The 25906-nt window shown below is 39.8% G+C and overlaps 1 protein-coding gene across 3 annotated transcripts in view; it reads left to right on the top strand.

The window, feature by feature from the left end:
- Positions 1–5830: 5830 nt before the first annotated feature.
- acsl6 (acyl-CoA synthetase long chain family member 6) overlaps positions 5831–25906 on the top strand; it is a 38188-nt gene continuing 18112 nt past the window's right edge. Inside the window, exons 1-5 of one of the 3 annotated variants that reach the window (XM_046040451.1) lie at positions 5831–6442; positions 19301–19521; positions 21387–21501; positions 23576–23640; positions 25691–25792. In XM_046040451.1, the coding sequence (XP_045896407.1) occupies positions 6397–6442; positions 19301–19521; positions 21387–21501; positions 23576–23640; positions 25691–25792 (549 nt within the window). In that variant the 5' untranslated portion in view covers positions 5831–6396. Of the gene's footprint in view, positions 6443–6637; positions 6684–19300; positions 19522–19932; positions 20031–21386; positions 21502–23575; positions 23641–25690; positions 25793–25906 lie in introns of those variants that run through there. The other 2 variants (XM_046040452.1, XM_046040453.1) reach the window with 2 other exon arrangements.

The raw sequence follows: 25906 nt of genomic DNA, 5'->3' as shown, positions 1-25906 counted from the left end.
TCCTGAAGTACTGGCTACTAGCGATACACTACATTTTTATAGGGTGAAGTGGGTTTTCCCCATCTGTCCACCACTGTAAAAAATGTCCACCGCTAACAACAAATGTAAAGCATGTTGACAAATAATTCTGTTTTTTCAAAGGGTATTTCCTATTTAAATATCATTTAACAGGTTTTTACCATTGTAATTTCATGCATATCATGTTTTATTTCAATTGACGTGTGCGTATTACGAATGGAGGTGGAAAAGGCAGATCACTGCAGTTAACACTTAAAAAATCATTTTAAAATCAGCAAAAATAAACATCTTTCAACCAAAGTGACTTACACTGTAAACAACTAATCTCATCTTCTTATATTCACTGATCATTCATCCCCCTGTCAATAATCCAATGTGATTTGAAGTCACTACACGATCAAATTTACAAACTGAGTTAGGTCGGCATGGATATTTTTTACAGCGTTTAGGCGCATGCGCAGCTGGCTCCCCCTTTCAGCAGTAGATCTGTTTCCGAGAAATCACGTTGTTGAATGCAAGGAGGAAGTTAATAACAACATGGTTTGATTACGGCAGGCTTTTTGCACGTAGACCGACACTCAGACTGTAAACTTATTTGGCACAGGACAGTTCTGCAGACTTTACATTTGGCCTACTTAGTAAATGTTTAAAGAAGAATAAAATACTTAAGTATGTTATGGTTTATTATGCATCATATACAGTACATAGTTATGGTAATATTAATAATAGCAATTTAAATATCTAGTGGTAGGCCAGCAGTAATTATATAATCTGTAATATCAGTATTTATATATATATATATATATTGAAGATAATATAATAATATGCATATAAACTATCATATTAAAACAACATACCGGTACCGGTGATATTTGCAACCTGCACATGCATACATACATCCACACGCATACATACACCCACGCGCATTCATCCTCCAGAGTTGACCCCACAGGCTGGCATGATAAATATGTGCATGGGACCAGCCCTTTAGTATAATCACCATGCGAGCTGAGAAGTCAGCCATTTACAAGAAATGGTGCAGTAATTTCCGCCACCAGTTGAGGCAGTGTTGTACAGGCTTTTCATGGACTGCTTGAGTGTGGGACATACAGTATGATACATGTACTCGAGACATGCTGACACAGCAGGAGCAGTGGTAAACTATGTGACATGTATCCGTGGCGTCGTTTCAATACGACAAGCTGCGACATTTATGCAGACATTGTCATTCATATCTGTGACAATAAATCACCAAGAAATAAAGCAATGCGTGAACAAAGACTGCATGGGAGTGAATGAAAATCACAGGATCTATATTCGCAGACTTTATTGTAGCCTATCTTCTTATCCATTTTGTATTCCGGTGCTCGTTTTTCTCCCTTTGTGCGGTTTTACAGCACCTAATCAGTCCTGGAGCTCGTGTTGTATGAAAACATGCTCGTAGCCTACAGAGTGTTCATCATGGGAATTTGGGAAATCCCACACACCGGCGCTGTCCATTTAGGGGCTTCCCGCGCGTTGTGTTTGCGCGCTCGTGCCGCTTGTGCGTGTTAAATAAGGGCTCGCGCGCGCGCTCCTGGGAGGGAATAGCAGGGATTTTTCCTGCGGAGTTTACACCAGCAGGCTGTCTGTGGGATTTCCCAATGAAGACAGAAATCTGGATTTGTAGGGGGAAATCATCCTGACCTTTTGTTTGAACACTTGAAGCAGTGTGGAGAGAAAGGTGTGAGTTATAGGAATTCACTAGGAGTGGCTGAGTCAAAATGAATGTAACCGTGTAGGGTTTGATCTCAGATTTGACGTTTCTGTCGTGTTTTCAGCTCAGGATTATTACAAATAAATATTTTGAAAAGGGTACTAACTTAAGTAGCGATTTCCCAACTTGTGGTTAGGGAACCCCAAAATTATTTATTGACAGGAGAGAATTAAAAACATCATTCTTTCAAACAAAATTGCGTTATTTTTTTCTGACTTTTCCATAACAATTCATGTTTCCCTGCAAAGCACTAGTTAGCTTTAGTCCTTTGAGGCCTTTAAAAATATCTATAACAAACCAATTTAACTAATCAACCTAAATCTACTTTATTTACAACCTCCTGTGTTTTCATGACCACAGTGACAAATTATCCAGAACGTTTATTGCTCCAAGTGCATATGTGATGGTTATTCGTATTATATAGGCCACCTGCAAAGATAAGACAGTAATTTGGGGCTTTGGGATGAAGCAAGCAGCTTGAGCATTCAATCTCCCACTTGACCATCTGCCTTGAGAGCTCACTGACACTGGATCAAGTCAAAGCCTTCGTCAGTTAACCCTGGCTTGCACTGCGACGTCATGCAGGGTAGTAGGGTGGAGGAGTGGGAGGGCATAAGGAGCAGGGCAGAATATTTACTGTTTTTCTGAAACATTTTTCTTTGGGATTTTTTTGTGTTTGTGTTTGGATTTTGGCTTTTTAGCAGTTTTCGGCGCACCAATGTTTCTGTTTGTTTTAACTTGTTTTCTGTTTCTGGATACTGCCACCTTTTCTTGTGTGTATGTTTTCAAGTCAAACCCTATTATTTTCTCTGTTTTGAACAGCCACATCAAACTCTGCAAAGAATCACCTTGGAAAAGCACATACAATGGCTCACCCCTAACACACAGCTATTAAGTATATAGATAAAGATAATGCTATATTTTACAGGTCTGTAATCATTTCCTAATAATTTCAATTGAGTACTGGTAATGTGGTTCCTGTCATGGTAAAAGTAGGAATGTCCTTGAAAGGACAGCTCTGCACAGATTAATAACCTCTCTATACTAACATAGTTAATTACTTTCAGTGTACCAATTGAACACTGTCGCTATTTTCTCTATAATAATTACCACATACATAGCTTAAACATAGTTATTTCCAGAAAATGTATTGGACATTATTAGGAAAATATTATTGTAATTAACAATAATTGACCCATAAACTAAAGCATTACTAATGTAAGGACAAAATGTGATCAAATGAAGAGGGAGGGAGAAAGGGAAGAGTGGGGAAAAAAAGATGAGTTGCAAAGCAAGGTGAAGGAGAGTCAAAAAAAAGAGGTGGAAATAATGCTAAAAATATAATATTGCAACAAGTTTTTCAACATGTGCTTAAAGTTTCCCTGAGGCCAAACAGACTCAAATTACTTCATCGCTGCAGATGTGGTTTTAAAGTTTAGCACCCCCTTCAGCCCAATAAGTGTCTGTGTCTGTGAGTGTCGCAGCTCTGTTGCACAATGCACCATACTTTGTAAATTCATCAAGAGCTGGTTAGTTTTTTCTGAGAGGCTGCAATTGAGTTATATAATTTTCTTCTTATGAAAGTAACCGTTAGCAAGTAATAAGCAGTGGTGGAAATTCTACCAAGATCCTTTACTGAAGGAAAGTACCCCTCAGTGTAAAAATGCTCCATCACAAGTAAAGGTTTTGCATTCAAATTCATACTCATTCCAGACATTGTTTAAGCTACATACTTTACTTAATCCATGTTTCCCTTGTTTTTATCTCCTTATTTTCACCGTTTGATATGTAACTCCCCACCTTCTGCTTTCCTTCAACTCTGTGTAACTTGTTAGTCTGAGACTTGTTTTCTGTCTGTAGCCCCTCCTGTGATAAAGCACAGAATGCGCATTAAATTTGTGTACAAGCTTTAAATTAAACTATGACACATTGTGTAAAGGTGTCACATTTGATTGCCACTTTACAAGGAATTAAGTTAGATCTCTGAGTTGCTGCTCTGCATGACAGCATGGTTACTGATTAAACCCTGTTTTGAAGCAGGAACAAAGGGACGGCAGTAGAAACTGTTCAGAGGGTCACTGGGTCATAGTGATGTCATGCTCCTGATGGGCTTTTATTATCTTTAGTGCTGTGAAACATCTGTGAAACATAAACTATGGCAAAATAGAGAAACCAGAGGCAGACAGACATGCTTTTGTTAATCTTAATGTCTTGCCTTCATCATGGCTTTACACAGGTTATTTGTCCTCTCAACACTAGTGGAAATCCTTATAGCTTTGGTGATCCTCTGACTTTTCATCTAGCGCCATTATCAGGTCACCATTTCAATTTGTCCAGTACTTTGATTTATGACCATATACCTGCAAAACTAATCATGTGCTCAGTGCTAATTAACAAATGTCAGCACGCTAACTTATTGAACTAAGACAGTGAACGTGGGAAACATTATACTTGCCTAGCATCAGCATGTTCGCGTTGGTATTGTGAGCATGTTAGCATGCTGACATTATCCTTTAGCTCAATGCAACACTGAGCCTAAATAAGGCCTCACAAAGGCGCTGGCAGCTGTAGACTCTTGGTCTTGTTATGTAACATCACCAGAGTTTCAACCACTCCTCATGTTATCAAAACCTTTCAAAACACAAATTCAAATTCAAAAAGTGCACATAAGTGAAACTAACAACCTAGGACATTTCTTTTACTTGCTCATAAAATTTAAGATACTGGACATAAGCCACGATTTATGTATTTATTCTGACCTTGAAATATAAGGAATCCCCAATTTATTACCATCCTGTCCGAGAAAGCATATGGAAAGTTAATCTCTGTTATTTATCCTTTTGACCCCTGACCTTAACCTCAACCTCCCATATATGTGGTAACTTGATAACATTTGTTGTGTTTTATCTAACTTTATGTAACACTGAACAGTGTGTTTTTTTTATTCAGCAGTTTTTTCTCTTGTGTGTACTTCGATCGCATTGCAAAATAAATAAATGAAGTAGTCAGTGTCCTTTCCTAAACTACATGCACTCTCCTGGTGTCCTGCTGGCTGACCACAGGTAAGATTTACTACACTGAGATGAAAAGACAGTTAGTCATTTGATTATTTCCCCTCCTTGTATGTCTGTTTGACCATTTTCCCTCCTCCTCCATTAATGAACAGCTTAACTATTTGTCTCAGCACATTTGTTTTTTGCCTGTCTTTGTGTTTTCTCTGCAGTGGGATCAGAGAACAAAAAAAGAAGAAGAGCAGTGTGGCACTGCTGCAAGTCACAGATTAGAGGTCCTGACGACTGACCCATTTAATAAGGTGAGTCACATGACAACAGCACAATAAGACCGTCAGTATGTCGGCCACTACTTGTAAGTGAGTTAAATGTACAATAAACTCAAAGGCTGGGTCAGTGAATAAAAGCTTCGACAAATTAGATGGAAACGATTAATTGCATGCTTTAAATATTAAATATTCAGATGCATCTGCCGGCTTTTAAGGTGCCACAGTATTCAGAAATCACAATAAAAATGTTTTTTTCCGCCTAAACATAGCTAATAGATGACATTTTGTTTCATTAATATGAGTAGCCCCTCACAGGCAGAAGGGTCAAATCAAAGTCTGAGCAGCCAGTGAAGACCAAAATCATTTGTGGTGCATTCACATCTCAGTCTGAAGGCGCTTGAGATAACAGGATGGAAAATGTAATCACTTTAAATGTAACCTGATGTGCCAGTGAGCCCTGCAGTGATCTCCCCAATAAGCAAAATAAACTATATTTTTTTGTTGCATGTAATTCACATGTTTATTTGTTTTTATTATCATCGCTCTGTTTAATCTACGCTGCCACTCACTCGATGCCTCTGTCACTTTGTCCGCCATTCAAGGTTACTTTAGTTCATTGGGAGTGTCTTATTGTACCACGTGATCCTGATGCAAAGTTACTCTGTGTCAAAGCCGTGCTCAGCTGCAGCGACGTTTAGGCTACATGATGGTGTGATGTACCATGGACTAAAAATAACACAACTTCCTTTAAAATTAAACAGTGTGAATATATGAAAACACCCAGATACATGCTATAGGCTACAGAGCCTACTAGCATATGTATTAATTCTGATTTTTTTATTTTAAGAGAATTTAAATCCCCAAATTCATAGGATAGATTTTAGGGACATTTTGTATGATTATTTTGCATCAGATATGACAATTAATGCCGTGGCTAATCCGTTTGCAGCCAGAATAGACATTTCATCCCCAGTAACCTTGGCGTCGATCGCATCTTCTGTCCGACCCATAAACCCTTTCATTTCAGCAGGGGTGTCTGCCATTGCGCAGCAGCCAACTAGGTGAAGGTGGAAAATCCACCAGCAGAAGGATGCTTCAATAGGCCACCGGGGTCTGTTTTTTCAGCCAACGCGTTCCGTTCCACAGTAAAAAACCTGCTGGACATCGACAACCCCTGCCCAGCTCCCCCACCGTGGTCTATCTCAGATAGCCTTTATTGTCGCCCCCACCCCCACCCTCACCCTCTCTTCCTTAATCTCCCAGATTGTCGGCGACTTGCTGCAGTCGATGCTGCAGTTCTGAGCCGCTCCTGCACCGGGACAGCAGACTCAATGAGAAAGACATGCTCGCATTCGTTTTGGTATCTGGGTCGCTCTGGATTATATTAGGTGAGTTTTGAAAATGTGTTTGTATTTTTCATTCATTTAAATGCTTTAGCATCGCCGGGCCGTGGGCTATAGGCGATGCACCTGTCTCGCGGGGGCTGAGGCGCATTGTGTGTCATTCACTACCGGCTTTTTCATTCATTAAGGGCTGTGGTGTTTCTATTGTTTTTCAGAACCTACTTCGTCGAGTGTTTAGCCTAATCATACTATAGGCTATTGCTGCAGTTGGCGCTTCGCCTGCACGGTAATGACGCCGGTGACATTTTGTTAATTTTGCTCACACGTGTATGAACCCAACCTCAATGCAGATGTGTAGCCAAACATCACAGTTTAACAGGTTCTAGCTTCAACTACAGTGCTTGAACGCCTGCTCCAACACCTCAGGGTTGTTAGAGCAGCATCGAGGGATGCTCCCAGGTTTTCTTTATACCTTTAATCAGGTACAGTGGGGTGGATACGCTGCCATGTGGTTGAATGCATGTGGGTCACTCTGCAGATCAGGGATTTCATTTTCCGTGTCAAAGTGTGTGTGTTTAACGTTGAAAATTCAACAATTAAAGAAAAGGCTGTTCTCGCTATAAGCCAACCAGGTTACAACGTGTACATTTGAGCCGGCGAGCTGCTAAGGTCGTGTGACATTGTGTAGAAACCGGACACACGTCATTAAAAAAAGCTTAGCTAACAACAGCCCGTGTTTCACGATTTCCTGCTGCAGCTTGTGCTTCTCCCTAAACGAGGCTGCACAAACATGCTTCTCCTATAGCCTGCTTTTACATTAAACATGTGAAGTTGCCAGGAAGCCGGTTGTGAGACTCAGCATTTTCGCCCATGATGTCCTCTCCGCCATGCCTCGGTGATGGAGGAAGGGGAGGATGAGGATGATGAGGAAGGATGACGTTCTTCAAATAGCCGCAGCTGATTGGACGGAGCTATCCGGGAGACAGGGGTGCTGAAATCCTGCGGCCCACCGGCAAGCAAGCCAGCACAGCATGCTGCGCTCTTGTTGACACCACCCCCAGATTGACAGAGCTGTTTTAGGGGTATCGAAATGGTTCAGAGAGGCCGTTGATCGTTAGATGTCTTTACTTAAAAAAAAAAAGACAGATTAGAGGCATTGTATGGCACAATAGTAGAGGGCTTTTGCTTTTTATGCAATGTGCTATGAAAGAAACAATGTTAATGCTCAGTGAAGCATTTCTTTTCAATATATCCTGGTGAAATATTACATGAAAGGCTATGTTTTAATTGCCTGTGTGTATTTGTGTATCCCTTCGCCAAAGAGTAGCCTATAGGTCCTCAGCAGCAGCCGCACTGCATGGTTTCTAAGTAATGAACAACCAGTCACAGCTGGGCTTTGGTAGGTGTATTAATATTAAAATATGCTGTTACAGGGTTGCTGGTGTTGCATATTGAAAAACTAACGCAGCCGATAAGGTTTAAAGGCCTCAAATTCAGTTGTTTGACTGAAAAATATACACTACAGCTGAAAACAAAGAGTGGCCCCTTGGGGATATTTGTGACACCCTTAACCTGTCATCACATCCCAACACCCTGCTGCTGCTGCTCAATATAAATAATTCATTTTAATCACCATCTAGTGCAGCCCCACACAGTGTGTAAACCTATTCTTTTTCCTTCCTCAATATTTAATTGAGGTAGTTTGCCCCACCCTTTAGTAGAAAGTAACCAATGATGTTGTAGCGATCAACGATCATAGCTCCTCTGCTTATCATAACACATGGCCTGTGCCCACTAGTGGATTACTTTTAAATGTATGACTCTTAAGTATGACACGCCTTTTTGTCATTCAAATTACTTTTTGGTTGGTTTGTCACTAACTGTATAGAAATTGTAGCAAGAGGGAGGGTAAGAGTGTAAAGGATTGTGAAACCTGAAAACATGCAAATTAAAGACACACTGCATGATTGCACAATATGACAGGAGGATGCATGCAGAGTGTTAAGTATTGCCTGCTGTATGATAAATGCATGTCATTGTGCCCTTGCATGGAGTGTTAGGAGTTTTGAGGCAAATATATTTGTAGATAGATTCCTGTACAGTTACATGTCTGACAAGTGATTTGTCATATTCAGACTTTGGCAACAAACATTTGTCAATGTGAGGATTTTAACATCTTTACATGTACAATACTCTAAAGCCTCAGTCCTGGTGTAATCAATAATTTCAGCCAGTCTGAGTGCTCTCCGATCCACATGGCAGTTTTCCACCTGAGTGGCTTTTTGCTGTTTCAGCATTCAGTGTATCCTCATATTGTAGGATGTCAAGCAATAATGGCTAAGTTTAAAGTGCTGAACCAAGTCTGTCTGCCCATCATGTGCCCAAGTACTTCTCTTACAGATCAGTCTACTGAGTAATGCACAGTGTGGTCCCTGCATGGTTTTCGTTTGCAGTTCTGCTCCTTTCAGATCTAAACCTCCAATATTTATGGGCTATTGATTTTTTTATACCCACCTCATGGAAATTAAAAAAACCTTTATACACCTTCTTTAATCCTAAAATGTTAGTGTTTGATCTCAGAATTTTGTCAAAAGGAGAGTTTTTCTCTATTCCTCAAAAATGAACAATGGAGGAAGTAGTGGTATGTAGCCTGGTGGTTGTCTGCCCTTTTTACTCATATCCTTAAATGTGCAGCAGTGACCTCAGAGGCCCCATGACAGGATGCACATGCGCATTGGTGAACAATTTGACAAAGTTGGTTTTCCCTTTCAGTTAGAACTGTTAGTCAAATGATTAAAAATTTTCAGTATTTGTCACACAAAAAAGATGAGTAAAATTATCACAGCAAAAATGTGTTTTTAAATTACATCATGCCCTGAAACAATTGTCTTGGGGCCCATTAGGGGTCCTAACCCCACCAGGTTGAGATCCACAGGCCTATCTTCTCTCTTGCTTTGATAGTCAAATCAAGCTGGGAGCAGCCTCACTTAGCGCTGCTTCGTTTTAATTTTGTTATGTGCAAATATCAACAGTGTACGCAGGAGTTTATTTGCATGCGTGTGAGTGCATTTTGTGTATATTGTTGAGAATATTTTTTAGGTGTCTTAATTGATGTAACAGGGAAAGCTAAGACAGGTCTAGCTTAGAGTAATGTAGCTGACCCCATAAGTGTTTGACATTATAGCTTTAGGTATTTCTCACACGTACATGTCCTCGTCAAGAAGACAACAATAGACTGATTAGTTAGAGACAGTAGCTCAGACGTCAGGCTAGCAGATATAAGTGTTCTCTGGGAATCTTACAAGGTTGAGCCATACAAGAATGTTTACAAGAACTAACTGGCTCCACAGATTAGAGTACAACTCTTGGATAGTGAGAGATTCCAATATGACGAAGCATTGGAATCTAAACATCAGATAGATAGTTGTTCTAGATGAAGGTGACCTAATAAAGAAACTTACAGGCACTAGGGGGAAGACAGAAACAGAAAAGGGACCACAAGATGTTCTCCTTCAGATTTGGTGTTGGCATTTGACGTGTTCACATATTGTATGCTGGCAATGTATCTCCTCAGCCGGGCTCAATAAACCATGCTATGTTAAGTCTTCATCAGTCTCTGAAACTTCTTCACACCTGAACCTGGCTCACAACAATATCATTTCAACATATATTGCGTGTCGCTGTTCCTGTGTGCGAGAGTGTCTGTGTATCATTTTAGTGCAGGAGAAGAAGAGCTCTGCGTGTTTAGGCAGGGGGAGGGCGTCAGAGAGAGAGAGAGTGGTGGAGGGAGGGGTGAGTGGGTGTGGTGAGCGAGTGCAGCGTCTGTAGAGCTGAGGGTGGTGTGATACGGAGGCCAGCCGGGCCCAAACTAGGCCAAAACGCATCTCGCTGCCTTCCTCTTGCTTGCCTCAGCTTAATCTGGCCGGTGGCAATGGGAAGGTAATCATTAGTTTGCACAGGGTGATGTGATATCCACCTAAGGGCCCTTGACACACCACACACAGACACACATTACACCTCAGCGGCTGCCTGGCTGCCTACAACGCCTTTGTAAGTGCCACTGCCTAGACCTCAGCTGCTTTAACTCTTCTTTGATGCAGTTACACATCTTTTGCCTGATTTGCTTTTTTGATGTTGTTTGCGTTTCCTTGCTGTGTAAGTCTATTTTTACTTTTATATCAGTGCTGCATTTTCTGCTCAGTTCATCCCTAGTACTTTATTTATTCTGCAGCTTGAAGTTTATTTCCTGAATGAAAAGTGCAATTACCTGTTGTGCTGCATATCAGTTCAGGAGGGGAAATGGCTGTTTTGTGTGCACAGGATGTTATGGTGTCTGTACAATTTATCCCTCAGTGACAGTGACAGGAAGAAGTTGTGGTATGACTCCAAGAAGGGTGGTCTAAGCAGAGGAATGGCAGCAAGCGATAAAGATGAATGGTTAAAAGAGAGTGAGTGGGAGAGGAGGAGATATGCAAGAATGATTAAGCATTGGTGGTTTGCAGTAGAATAAAGAAAGATGCAGTACATTGTTGCAAGTGAAATTGCAAAACAGAAGTTTATAGAATAGAAGAGAAAGCTGAGTAGGATCTTTAAATAGAGTGCGGTAGTGAGGTTACTACTGGCCATCCGTCTCTATGCTAATAGGCTGTAATCTCCCCACACTGGATTCTAATCATTGGTGACGGCCCTCGGATGGGCCGATGGGGTGGGGCTTAAGGACGAAAGGTTGCATTTCCTCCACTTTAAGCCTCAGAGGTCACAGGAAGTCTAGCTGGCCCATTCACAAGCCCTCATCCCTGCATAGCTTGCAGTACTCACGCTGCACCAACATCTTTGCTAAGTGGACTCTTCCTGAGAGAGGAAGAAAAATGTGTCCTTGTCTACATGTGATGTACAATTATACATGAGGAGCAGCCACATTAAACAAGCCTTAGTGCAGCAGAGTTTCATAGTTGCAAATCAATATTCATTTTTTATAGGTTTTTCTCGTGTTATTTAAATGGACTGAAAAAGTATTGCGGCATGGGGATCTTTCACAGGTCCTCAGGGAGGTGGCTATTTAGAGGCACTTAAATGAGATATTTGTGTATGAACTCAGTGAAATTCCTTTCCCAAAATACTGCCACTTCTGGAACACATTTAGCTTTTTATAGTGTGGACACAGATGGAAATTTTGTATTTGCTCCTTGTAATTCATCTTCAAGTCAAGTTACTATTACTATTCACTATTTAAGTCACTATTAAATTAAATAATTTGGTCGAAATTTAACACCTAAGTCCAAGTGCACACTAAGCCGTTTGCGTGAATTGATACGATTTGGGACTTCTTAGATTGATATTTACAGCTGTAGAGATTTCATTTGCTTGTTCTAAACCATTGTGTAGCTGAAAAATTTAACCTGGTCCTTAGCATGAAGACCTCTTCACTGTTGAGGTCCATTCAGGCATCCTTTAGCATGTTCAACAAGTTCAAATGTTTATTTTTTTTTTATCCAGCTGTTCATGCACAGTATGAGTACTAAATGTTTTGTAATAGATACAACAGTTTGAATTATGTTTCCTCAGCACAGCGTTTGACTGTGCACATCTGTCAGGCTTCGGAGGGAACATCGGTCGACATACACTACTGATGTTCCCTCCAAAACTAGACATTGATTGATGATGCAGAACATTTTGTGAACCGTTTCATTTATCAGCAATTACCACATTTTCACATTTAATTCAGTTTAGTTTTCTCAGTTAAATTGGGCTCCTTGCTGTCTTCTTGACAGACCTCAAGATTAAGTTTCAATGATAGCTGATACTGATCCAGTCTCTCCGTTACACTTCAAAAAATGACGGACACACAGAGTGATTCCTACCCCAGGAAATGATCAACAGAAAGCATGTTATGAACTAAATTGTCAGTCGAAAGAGGAGTTTTATAGGCTAAAGAGAGAAAAGCCCCATGTTTGAGGCCGTCTGAATTAAAATAAATGTGAACTGAAGTATGCAGTTCTCAAAATGTATCTTGACAGCACAAAACTAGATGTTAACATGTAATATGTATATCATTCTGTTGAGGAAAGTTAGCTTTTCAATTTCGTTTTTAGAGTTTGACAAAAAACATTTTGAACTTAACACAAGGTCGATTTATTAGCTTTAACCGAAGCTTTCAACCAAACTCATGGTCTTCATAAGCAGATGGAGCTTACTCAGTCAAGTATGGAACTTGATGAGCTAGCTCCATGACAAATGAGCAAACTACATATGCTGATGAAGACAGTGAGACTGTTGAACTGTTAAGGTCAAGAGAGAGCATTCACTCTCACTTACTGTTTTACAGTGTTGTACTCACAATAAACATTTATTACTACTTTATGGTTGTAATCTAGATTACACTGGCAGCTGCAAGTCTATTTCTTATAAGTCCCTAACTTCCCTTAGGCAAATGTATGCTGTGGCATTTTAGTGGATCAGTAGTGAGACTGATTATAAATTAAACTCTGGGATTGCAGATTTTGTGTGCACATCAACAGTTCTTCATCCCTGAGCCGAGCAAGACATCAACATTCATTTATTAGACCCATCAGTTAAGTTCCCGAGCCGTAAACGCAACAGAATTTCTGCTGCAGGGATGATGAAGATATCTCACTATTCATGGTGTGATGTGCTCTTTGATTTCACAAGTTCAGCTCTGAGTTCTTTGAGTTCACTTGCTAATAAAGGTCATTGTTGTTGCTGATGGGGATGCTGCTGACCTGCTGTTCTTTTGCCTCGGCAGCTGTAGCAACAATCTTTGTATCTGGCAACGGGAATGGACTTAATGGCTGTAGTGGAGTGAAAGTTGAAACAGCTGAGCAGATGACCCTGTTTATCCAAAATAGTCATACAAATTTAAGCATGCAGCCTGATCTCAACTACTAAAGATAAATATTTTTTATCAAAAAGATAACCTGCCTTCAAGAGAACACACATGTAGGGATTTTTTGATTCTGAATCCAATTTGAGTGACCTGATATTCTCAGAGTACTGAGACATTTAGTCTGTGTCCAATTTCAGGGACTGCGCACAGAGGCATGGCTTTTAGAGGACTCATGGCTTGTAGTCTAAACCTGCTCCATCTCCTTAGATGAGATAGTGTACAGAGAATTCACCCTTAAGTGAAGGATACACTGGTTATCATCCAAATTAGGGCATAAAGAAGACCTGCATTTCTTGAAGTAGCCTCTTGAATCTGAAAGGCTTTTTGTGTCATAATGGCACTTTCGGTCCAGAAATCTACTTCGAAGGAGTCAGCGCCTGAAAAGGGACACAGCCACTGTAAATAGGTGTGGGCTATATGATTCTTTCACTGCCTCCCTTCCAGCACTCAACAGTACTCTGGCTCACTACAGTCTGACGTCCGGTTTTAAGAGCATACAGCCGAGGTTTATGGGTCACCAGATGTTGTGGGTCTCTTGTCTTGTCTTGTTTCCTCTTAAAAATTATAAGAAAACTAACAGTTTTTCTGTGTTGTAATTGGCAGTCAAACAGGAAAATGCAGAACAAAGACAGACAGAGAGAGAGAAACAAGACGGGCAGTTAGATGTTTGCATCTCTCATGGAGGCCAATTAGGCGTCTGGCAGGCTGTGAGTCTCCTGCTGTTGGCGGGCGATTTCATGATTGGAAGACACGGCGCACTCACATGTCTGTACTGTGGCATTCGCCGGTTCGCTTATCCCTGCAGACTCCACATGAGAGCTCGTTCTATCGCAAACAGGTGCCAGGAGTGGGTGTTCAATTATGCGTCAGCAGATGTGGATTGTTTTCAGATGCTATCCCACGTCAGCCTTAAAACTCTGAAATTTCCCAAAAGATGGGTTTTGTGGCCACATGAACGCTGCATCTAGCATTGCAGAGATGGCGCCTCGTTTTACACGTTATATACTGTATATTTACAGACCAACAGGATACTTTTAAACAGCTTCAAAGGATAAATAACACCATTAAAATTCAATATAAAATGATGTGTTACTGACTCTACAATCCAGATCCGAAGTTTGTTTACATGTTTGTGTCTGTACACAACTCAATAAATTATCTTTTTTACTCGTGCAAGTTGAGTTAAGCCAAACCCAGCTATCCACACAGTAGTGTCATTAGGTTATGGAGTCTATATTTAGATCTGGTCGAGTGCTGTTTGCCCTCCTCTGCCTCTCTTTTCTAATAACGACTAATCCACTGTGGCTCTGCCATCACTGCAGCCAAGCCACAATAGCCATTCAACACAACACAAAGCACAAGCAGTGAGCTACATCACAATTATGTCATCCAAGCGGTCCACTTCTGATTAAAGTATTCCCACAGTGAGGCATGATGGCTCATGTGAACTTTACTTTGATTACAAAATCAATCAAGCATGCAGGGCAAAAAGCAGACAAAGCAAGTAAATAAACATCAGTCAGTAGCAACATACTCAAAGTTTCACCACAATTTGGACGAGTGAGACCCTTAACATGACAAAGACCATTGCTCAAATGTGTCCCTCCTTCCAGTGTTATCAAAATCACAACCGGTTTTGACTTGGAAGTTTTACCTAAACCTAAAAGCATCCTCCTTTAGCAAGTCAGTGTGTCTCTGTAAGAGTATTTGCATGTGTTTGGCAATTTTTCAGCTTTAACTATGAGCAAATCGTAGTTTGCTTAGTGGTTGTGTGTAGTCTCAACATATTTCTCTTAAACAGAAAGGCCTCAATCATCTCAGAAGTGATCATGATAAAGATTAAATTCATTTATTATCATAAACCTCCACACTTACTCTACAGCTGTAGAACCGGTCAGATTACGGTTTTCGTACCAGAGGAGGTAAACATAGTGGCTTTTGTTAATGTTGATCTGTGTATGATAGCAGGGGGATTAGGGTTTTTTTTATTATGCGGTTCAGCTGTTCATGTCCTGTTGGCACAACACTGAAATGGAAATGATCTTGTCTGTGAGTTGTGCTGCCTGCCTGACTGGTTGGTGATTTATCATTGATCTTCCCATCAGAACTGTTTCATATCAGCTAGTCGTGGGACAACACAATTAAGGAAGATATGTATAATAATATAGAAAATAAGGTATATTTGTGTAAATCAGCATTATTTTTGTTTTGTCTTTTCTTGCTGTTATCCCATGTCTGTGTGTTAAGTACAGAAGTGGGGTCAGGACATGGTTAGCCTAGCTTAGCATAAAAACTGGAAACAGCCACACCAACAACTCTAAAGCTGACTAATTAAAGTGTTGTTGTTTGGTCCTAGTATTTCTGTATGGATATTGTGTTGGCTGCTTATCCCTCTCCCTTTCGCCCTCTCTCCCACTTTCTCCCTTGCTCTCTCTTTCTCTCTCTCTTTCTGGCTAGTTGTTACCCCCAGTTTAAAGGCTTTGTGCTAAGCTATGCTAACCCTGTCCCATCTCCAGCTCCATATTTAACACAAAGGCCCAAGACTGATATCGAACACCTCATTTAAGAAAGTGAATAGGCACAGTTCCTAAAATATTAAACAATTCCTTTTAAAAATAATAATAAATAATGATAAAATATTTTATATAATAGAGTTGAATTAAATTATAGGATGTGCAATATAATGCATATTACAGAATACTGAATGCGGTACAGATGTGATTATCTCTCTAAGGGTGCTGCCTTTCTGTTCCCAATGTTTTGCCATGTTTAACATTTTTAACTTGACGTTTTAGATGTTATGGTGTCAAGAAAATGTATCAGAGTTCATTCCAAATACCTGAAGCTGTGCCAGATTTTCAATTTGTCAGGTCTTTACAGTAATTAAGTCTAAGTGTCGGATAAATTCCAGCCGAGCACAGTGGGCTACTCTGTGTACTCAACAGGGCACAACTTTATATCCCTGAATAACATTGACATTGTTACTGCTTCAACGTCCATACACATGCCAATGAATAGTTGTTTACTCCAGAACCATCATCTAGTGGTTTCTATTATTTACCATCATTCTCAACATTTCCCAGCACTTGAGCAGCTTTAATTTCCCATCAAGATTACTTGTACTGCAGAATAAAGGACAGCAGAAAAAGAGGAAATATCTGATCAATGCAGTAAAAGGGAAGCGGCGAGTCCTGCAGTGTTAAAGAAACAGTACTGTTTTCAGACACATTCGAGAGATCTGTCATGCGGTGGTTTTTCAATTATAGGTGATAGTTCCTGTCTGAACCGAAACTCGAGTTAAGTTTAATTATGAGGATTCAAGCCCAAGAAGAGTTTGGGAAAGCAGCGTCAGGGAATTCACTGTAGAGCAGCTGACTGTACTGTGCAGTGGAGGTGATGAGCAATAGCTGTCTTATAGCATGTAAATTTGGTGTCAAATGTTGCTTTACAAATGACTGTGGATGGTGACAGGTGATGTGATGCCTGCTGACAGCATGCCTGCAAGCGTGCGCGTGTTTGCGCGTGTGTCATGTAGAAATGATTCACATGAACACTTGAGCATTGGAGCAATGCAAATAGAGGTGTGTGCTGGTAATGAATAAACTCAATGTTAATATTTTCAAATTATAATAATAAGTTATAACACATTAAATTGATGTTAAAAGTCAGGCATTGGTTTCCTGAAACTTGATTTTACCTGCGTACATGGTTATATGATTCTGTTTCCATTTAGTAAAGTAGTAGTGAAAAATATAGTGTTCTGACTGTAAATAACAGGTGAATGAGGAAGTCAATGTTCCCACGGCCTCAGATATTTATACCCATCAGCCTCACTGTCTGTTGGTGGCTCTGTGTGTGTGTGTGTGTGTGTGTGTGTGTGTGTGTGGGGAGGACAGACAGGAAATTAATCTGATTGGCTCTGAGCTGCAGCAGTGCCCGAACGCCATTCGTTTGGTCAGGTGGTGCTGTCTCTGACTCATTTCCCAGGGGAGGGAAGGAAACCCTCCAGTCAGCGCTGAAGCCTGCCTCCCCCTCAGATAAATTATGCATCTCACCAATGTGTGTGTGTGTGTGTGTGTGTCTGTGTGTGACGGAGGCTGAGCCTTGATGAGCACTGTGCATGGAGTGTGTGTATGACTATGTTTTATCTACTTTCTAGACCCACCACTTCTCATTGCTGTAGTGTAGATTATCTATTCTGAGCTGCTTTTACAGTAAGAGCAAGAATGCGTGGGAAGACTCCTCATTCACCCTTTTTGAAGCATAAATTATGTGTTTAAGGTCACAGGATCTGAGCGGAGGAGCGTAGAAGTCAAATGTATAGATGAAACAGACTGGCTTAAAGCGGTTTAAACACAACCCTGAGAAATTGGTAGGAGGGTATAGTTTTGTCTGTGTAGTGTCGCCATCTGGGCAAGCCTACTCACATCTCTTCCTTTTTTTGTCGTTGAACCCTCAAAATGCTACTTGCTTCGAAAATACTGTGCGAACATTGCATGTGTGGTTTTCCTCCTGCACTGCAAAAATATGCAGGTCAGACAAATAGGAACCTGCAAAACTAACGCCCAGACATAGTTGCCTTTTACGTATCATAAGCTCACAGAACTTAAGAATTTTAGAAATCAGTCAGTGGAAAAATAATTGTACATGCATAAACAGAAATGTAAAAACTATTTTTTAGGGGGAGTTACATGTCTTACTTGCAATTTGCACTACTGAGGGAGATACCGCACAGTGGCTGGATGGATAGACTGCTATTTGTCAAGAACTACTGTAGAACTCCCTTTAAAATCTCAAATTAGCATTTTTATACATTTGTTTGAGCATTAATTAAGTCAAACAAGATACTTTATGTAATTGGTGAGCTTTAGAGTTGGCATGGGTGTTTTTTGAACATTGGACAGAGCCAGGCTAGCTGTTACCTCCTGTATAGTCTTTATTTACATTCATGTATTTTCAGATTATTTCTATCTTTCAACACTTGTGGGTCATAAATCTCTAAGCCATTATCTAAATACCTCAACCAGCCCACTTGACTTAGCAGTCAAAGTGCTGAAAAAGTATTGACCAGGGGTGTCACGAGAGCTGGTCAGATTAAATGCCGTCTTGGGAGACTCACTTAATTGACATTTTCCACATGCTATCACGTCGCACATCATTTTTCTCACATAGTGAAAAACAAATGTATAACTGATGACATCAACTCGCGGAGCGAATCGATGATGCAACACCGGGTACGTCATGGTAGTAATGAACACTGTGAGTCCAGATCCAGATAGTTGTGATCAAGTGGTAACAGTGTAGTTGCAATATAAACATTTAACGTTAAAAACTGAAGCGCAACCTTGCTCTGTTTGGGACTGTGAACTGCACTATCGGAGGTGAAGTGAATGTGTTTGGATTTGTGGTTAGATTACTGCCCATTACAAGTGTTCGGTCTAAAGGTGTAGGCAGATGGTCTTAAAGAATATTATGAAACTTTATTAAATGATAATAATAGTCTCGTAATATTACAACTTTTTTCTCAACATGTCAGAGAACACATATATGTGGGATTCTGATTATGCAGAATGTTTTGAACATGAGCAGAAATCCTGTTGAAACACAGGAGCTATTAAAGTCCAGGAGTTCATTTCTGAATTCAAATTAATTAATTTATCAATGAGGTGAAAAGGTTCCACAATCATCTTTATAAGAGTTTTTTTTTACCAAACAAAGACACAAAAGAAAAGGGGAGACTACATCATGTGTTTTGACTCAGCAGGGAAGGTTTTAAATGAGAAAAAGCAATGAAAGCAATAAACAATGTCTGAGAGACTTACTGCATTATATTTTGGATTGTCGTCTCCTGATTGTGTGTTTACCTTTACAGAAACAAATAAACACAAATAATATATGTCAAATTAGTACCCTGATTGTGGCAATACTACTACTGTACTGTATTAAAAAGTGACAAATTAGTTTTGAAACATAAGCAAATATTGTCCTCTTTTCCACAGAGCTGAGTTCCACCCTTATGGAGAAGATGCAGGCCCAGGAGATGATGAGCGGCCTGAGGATACCGGAGATGGACGAGCTCGGCCAGTTCTTTCGCTCCCTGCCAACTTCCACGCTGGTGGGCATCGGCGCTTTGACCGCCGTGCTGGCGTACTGGTTAGCCACCAGACCCCGTCCCATCAAGCCACCCTGCAGCCTGCTACACCAGTCTGAGGAGGTGCCGGTAAGATGGAGCAAACCCTCGCACGGGCACAAATATAGATTCATAGATACTTCAATAAGAATATTACGGTGAGGGTCTCATCCACAAATGCTGAATGTGAAAACGTTCACAAACACATATCAGCAACGATAGACTCATTTGCACACACACCAAGTGGATAATTCGAATATCACTTCTTAAGTAACTTCACTTTAAGTTTGATTTGCTCACTGCAAATGCACGAACAGTGCAGTCTTACCATAAGTTGCCAAAATCCAGATGAGAAAAGTTAGAGTTGATGAAAAAATGCTGATACACTCATTTGGGTCACCTTCAATTGTTATTGCACTCAAATCAATAAGCTTCATGAGCAGGATGGAGTGCTTTGTGTTTTTATGTTTTATTTTTTTTGCCCTGGGTTTTACCTGCCAGGCGACATGCACGCTGCCCAAACCATCTGAACGCTGAAGCTTGTTGGGACAGCATCCTGAGAGGGAGACCTGCCACCCCTACCATGATCTCCTCTGCATGTATTTCAGAAAAATAAATTATCTGATTATATAAATCTGATTAATACGTTGATTAAGAATACACTAGATTTGAGCACTAATCAAAAAAATAAGGCAGTGAAGGACAGTTTAGTAAAGATGTAGATACCCTTTCATTAAGTGTCAGACCTTTGCCAATGAAACTAAATGTGATTTCAAGTAGGGTTTGGTGCATTGTTAATACATGATTTCTAGTTTGTTAGACAGACATTATTAAGGAATGCATATGAACCATTGTGTTATTTTGATTGAAAAACGTCTGAATTCATTGTGTGCCTCCATTTCTGAAACAAAACCTGCACCCTTGCCACACACACAGACTCAATACCTGGTAACACTCACAAACCTACACACACCTTATGCACTGTCACAAAGTCACAGAAAGAGGTTTTTAAGGTATTGCACTAAAACACACATGCAACTCTACTTATTCTTGTGACCATTGACCTCAGCAATGCTGAGCCAGAAGTGGTGTGAAATACACTGTACTTTTTTTTGTAAAAGTTTTGTTTGTTTGCTTTTAAACTTCAATCTATAATCTTTAATCATTAATAATAACGATAATAATATGTTGTTGTGTTTATCTTAATAGCATCACAAATATATACAAAGTTACATACAAAATGGAAACACAGGAACATTGTAAAAATTTGCTCTGTTTAACCTCTCTTTGTTTAATGCTCGCAAGCTGTGGGTGCAACGTAATTACACAACTGTCCTGGTATAACCTTAACCACCATCCCAAGCAAACCAAACACACACTGTTTTTCACACAAACACACCACAGCCAAGTGCTTTCTCAATGACCGGTGAGACTGGCAGCATTTGTTGTCAATGTGAAACTCATTTGAGAGGATTTTTGTGGCTAACCTATGAGGCTTATTTTTACCTGAGAAAGGTGTTTGAAGTAGTGACACGACAGTCTAAGAAACGACTGTATATCTGACAAGCAGATACACGCATACAAAGGCACACAAACACATTCAGGATGTTGGCATTTGTTATGCGTTTCATAACATTCCAGTCTCCCTAATCTCTTTAACCTAAACGACTCATTTGCAAAAAGGAATTTTATCCAGCCAATGTAAATGAACTCTCTGCACCCAGAAATGCATCAGCAATGTAAACACCGAGGATTGAAACAAAGCTCAGATCAACTCAGCAGCTCAGATATTTTTATATCCATTAGTGAGCTAACATTCAATTATCATTTACAGAACAAGGAAACAATTTTCTTCTTACGCTCACTCTCTCAGGCTTTGGTGTTTGTTCAACACCCCAAGAGTTTAACAAAAGGTTGTAAAAAGAATTATTTGTCTCTCTCTTACTTTGTGTCAGCATGAAGATGGAGGTCGCAGGTCCATGATGGGCGACAGCTCCAAGCTGCTGACTCATTACCATGATGACGCCAGGACCATGTATGAGGTCTTCCAGAGAGGCCTCCACATATCTGGTGGGTAGAATTTCAGGAGGAAAAATAAACATTATTTAGTGATTACACACACACACATACAGACAGATGTTCATGCAGATAGAGAGCTGAAGCCTGCCGACTTTTCAACTTTAGACTTAAACAGCTTTCCCCATAGAGTGTTTCTTTCATTCTTTCATTTGTTTTTCTGCCCATATTATAATACTAATCTTTATCTATTATATCTACATGACAGCATATACTTTTATGTAATCAATAATGTTATTTGATACCGGTAGGTAGAACAGAAGATAAAAAGCATGTAGCACAGACTAAACCTGAAATAGATCAAATATGAAAGGGTAATTAAGGATCAACAAAGCAGCTGTGATCAAAAAGTTAATGGAAAATACATGTCCACTTCTTTTTTTCAAAATCACATTGTTCCAAATTAGTGCCTCTAAACTACATAATTTAACCAAGAAAGTGCCTTACAGAGATTAAACATCTTTTAGAAGAGTCTCCTGGCCAACATAGCAGCAGAACATACATACTTAGTATATTTTACAGTAAAAGTCAGGATTTCACTATTTTAAACAAAAAAGTTATAGAATGCTAATGAAAGTAACAGCAACTCCCATGAGTCTTAGCCATGGATGAAGGTAAGTCAAAACCTCATGGGAGCGTTCAGTTAATAATTAGGCAAATGATTGTTTAAAATATTGTTACTGTTTTCTCTTGATTAAAAGGACAATGTGCTCAAATTTTACTGCCCACTACATTAGCACATTTTCATTTAGCTTATGGACAAACCAAAGGATCATGTTTCAACTTTTCAGAAACACTAAGATTTACACAGTACACATTTAAGAATACACAAAATACTTGTCAGGACCTTCCAGTACGTATGATCTAATCTCTTTTGTCATCACACAGAAGTTTACAGATTGCTATACGTAAAGTTAAAAGACTACACACACACACACACACACTCTCTGTGATACTTTTTTCATGTAGGCAATATTACACACGTGTGAGCAATGCTGGGGACAGAGATAGCTCAGGGTCTGACAAAGCTGTGGTTTGACCATAAAAGCTCCCATACTATCTCTGCTGCTGGAGGTAAAATTAGTCCTCTGGTTGTCAAGGTGATGGCCATCGTTGCTAACGGTAACAGTGTCAGGGCTCTCGGGAGTTTAAGTGACTGACTCACAATGCAGAGATGTTCCTACCTAATATTGCTCCAACCAGACCTGCATCTTCAGGAGTGACTTACTTATTATACCATCTATACTAATTTACTATTACTATTTAAGAATATGTATACCCGTGCCAATCAAAATTTGAGTGCGTAAAAAAGTGACTGATCAAAGTGAATGATTAGTTACATAAGTATAAGTCAAGCATTTGCATACAAAATACGGTGTTAAGAGTGCTCCATTTATGTATTTATTTCAAAATGTGATTAATTAATTTGAAACGGGAAAACTTGAATTAAGCTTTAAACCTGCTTTAAACCTGAATTAAGCTTTAAACCTGCAATAATAATAATTCAAGTCACGTTTGAGGCCACCTGATCAATGTAAGACCAATATTCAGTCTCTTTTATCTCTTTTTTTTGGTCACTACTAACCGCTTAGGGAAATATCCAGCAATTTACCTCCACTACACCTGTCTCTATCATCTGTCTGGTACTGAGCAGGTAGTGTACAATGAATGATGAATTTTTTAAGGTTTTTCACTGAAAACACATGCTGTGCCTCAAAGTGACCCAAAACAGTAAAGTTGTGGCTGGACAGCGAAATAATGAGCTGAAACTCACTATAAAGCAGAGAGGAGCTGCAAATTCAGGTGATAATTCTCCGTAGGTTAATCACGATGAGCAACCCTTTTCACATTATTACATTGTTTTCACATTGTCAGTATAAAAATAGTGATTATAGCTGCTTTAAGTGACTGTTTTGAGTGTTTGAGCCTTCATGGTTTGAGTGTACAATCACCATTAGGGTTGCTAACAGTGTTGTGGTCATATATTTGAAAGACTCATTCTTCATCAATCGGTTTCATAATGTTTTGTCCAGACACCACATTGATGTTTTACTGTGGTGCTCAACAGGTGATGGACCTTGCTTAGGCTCGCGGCTTCCTAACCAGCCTTACAAATGGATGTCCTACAAAGAGGTTAGTGCCATTCAACAACAACTGTTGCATTCCTAGAAGACAAAGGGAAGGGAACTGTAAAAAGATATATCAGGCATGTGAAAACGTCCACGGGCATTTGCTATAAAATGCGTTCTATATTGTTAATAAAACAGAATTTAGGTTGTTTTACAGTTGCAACTCATTTAACCCTCCACTTGGTGCATGAAATATGTTGTAGCACTTATACCCCCGGCACCTCAGCTGTTGCATTAGATCATCCATCTCATTGGATTACTTACTCACATGTTAGGATCAGTGTCAAATATTTACATTGAAAAAAGTCTGTGTGGTTAGCTGTGAGAATACAAAAAGTGTTCTGTTGGCTGAGGGCAACTCATTGCGTAAGATGGTTAAAGATCTTTGTTTGCAACAGAACATTATTTTTTTCAGACATCATCATATGTCTTTGCCATTCTAAAACATTTTAAAATATACATAAATACCATTTTCTGTAAAACACCCAAATGGCAAACCTCACGATCACGCATCGTCAGCTTTGTAATGACATTTCATGTGCTATAATCTGGCCATCCAGTCCATTTCAACAATCAGGTCAACAATCAGGTGTAGTTTGCAACCGACACACCACAGAGGCATTGTGGATCTAAATCTGCCAGGCATTTATTATTATTATTATTATTATAATAAGCATTATCATGTCACGCTGGCTTTACAGTTTTGTCCTGAATCATCGCTTCTCCATTCTGCAATGACAATGGTGCATATGATAACATGGCAAGTGAAGCTGCAAAAGATTGGCTTAACTAGGTCATTGAAATGGAAAACAGCAATTGATTCAAATGATTAAGAGATTGTCAAAGTAGTTGCTGATTATTTTTCGGTCAATCAGTTAACCAATTCATCGACCAAATTTTTTCAACGCAGTTGTTTCAGCAATTGTTTACTCAAATGAAAGATCCGTCAGTTTTGTTGGGATATTCTTATTATTACGATCTCCTTATTAAAACCAGGTCACAAGTCAATGTTTGATGAACAATTACTTATATTTGGAAAGTAAATCTGAAGGTGTCGCCTTCAGCGTGACGACACATGTTAACTACACAACCTTCTTCATGTGTAATACAGTCAGCTGCTTCAGCTGTAGCAACAGGGGTGATTCTGTATATCAGATGTGATTATTGAAGTTCCCCCTCTTGCAGTTTTTCTCTGTGCGGACTATTAAGGCTCTGTGCTGACAGTTAAGGTTGCTACAGTGGTCGTCAGCCAGAATGCATCCGTTTTGTATACCAAAACGTATTCCTTTGAAGTATCTCTAGCAGCTCCAACAGCAACCTCCCTTGAAGCAGTTTCATGTACCACCAAATCCCTGAATACGGGAGATACCCTGACATGTTTTAGAAAGTCATGGCAGCGGGGGTGGAAGTAGTTTGGAGGGAATTTTATTTAGACAAGGGATGTAGAAATCTACAGTAAGTTCTCAACGCCATATGAGAAGTGGATTACAAAACCTTCAACATTAGTTTATGACATCATGGAATGCGTTTCAAGAGAATGATGGGTGGAAGTTTTTTTATTGTTTTGGCTCATTCATGACACTGTAATTCCCAGGAAAGCCAGGTGAGTCCAGGTGGAAATATAATAAGACTTATGCTGAAACAGTGGAGTTATTACTAGCTTTCTTTGTTGTCTTAGCTCTGATGTCTTACACAATAACGGTAACTTGAGAAATGAGATTGTGGCAGTGCAACATCATAGATAGTCATGGATATTTTGTGAAATGGAAACCATGGATGTTTCCAAAATGGCCTTAAATTGTGCAATGACCTTTAATTGTTATTGTGTTTTATAGCTGAAGCATGGTAGAAAATTAACATACTATGACCAGCATTTCCCTTTTTTCCAGGTCCCTTAATTTAGCTGAATAGTTACTAAATAGTACCGTAATAAGCACAATACTGAACACTAATTCGCATTCCTGCTTCGTACTGTAACTGTTTTCCATGAAGCTGAATTAAACAGCATTTGTTTGGTTTTGTTCCAACTGGTGTCCCGTCTTCCCACTCCACAGGTGACAGCCCGGGCTGAGCATCTGGGCTCAGGCCTTCTGCACCAGGGATGCCAGCCCAACCCCAACCAGTTTATTGGAGTGTTCGCCCAGAACAGGCCAGAGGTGACTTTCCCTCACGTCTCAATCTCTGTCTCTTAACTTTTCATGCAGTCTCTCTTGCACGTCTCTCTTTCGACTCCGTCTCTCTGCATCACTGTATCACATCTGCTGGCTCGG

The sequence above is a fragment of the Micropterus dolomieu genome, linkage group LG23 (assembly GCF_021292245.1).
Source record: "Micropterus dolomieu isolate WLL.071019.BEF.003 ecotype Adirondacks linkage group LG23, ASM2129224v1, whole genome shotgun sequence".
In the NCBI taxonomy this organism is placed as follows: domain Eukaryota; kingdom Metazoa; phylum Chordata; class Actinopteri; order Centrarchiformes; family Centrarchidae; genus Micropterus; species Micropterus dolomieu.
This window is presented reverse-complemented; position numbering and strand designations above follow the sequence as displayed.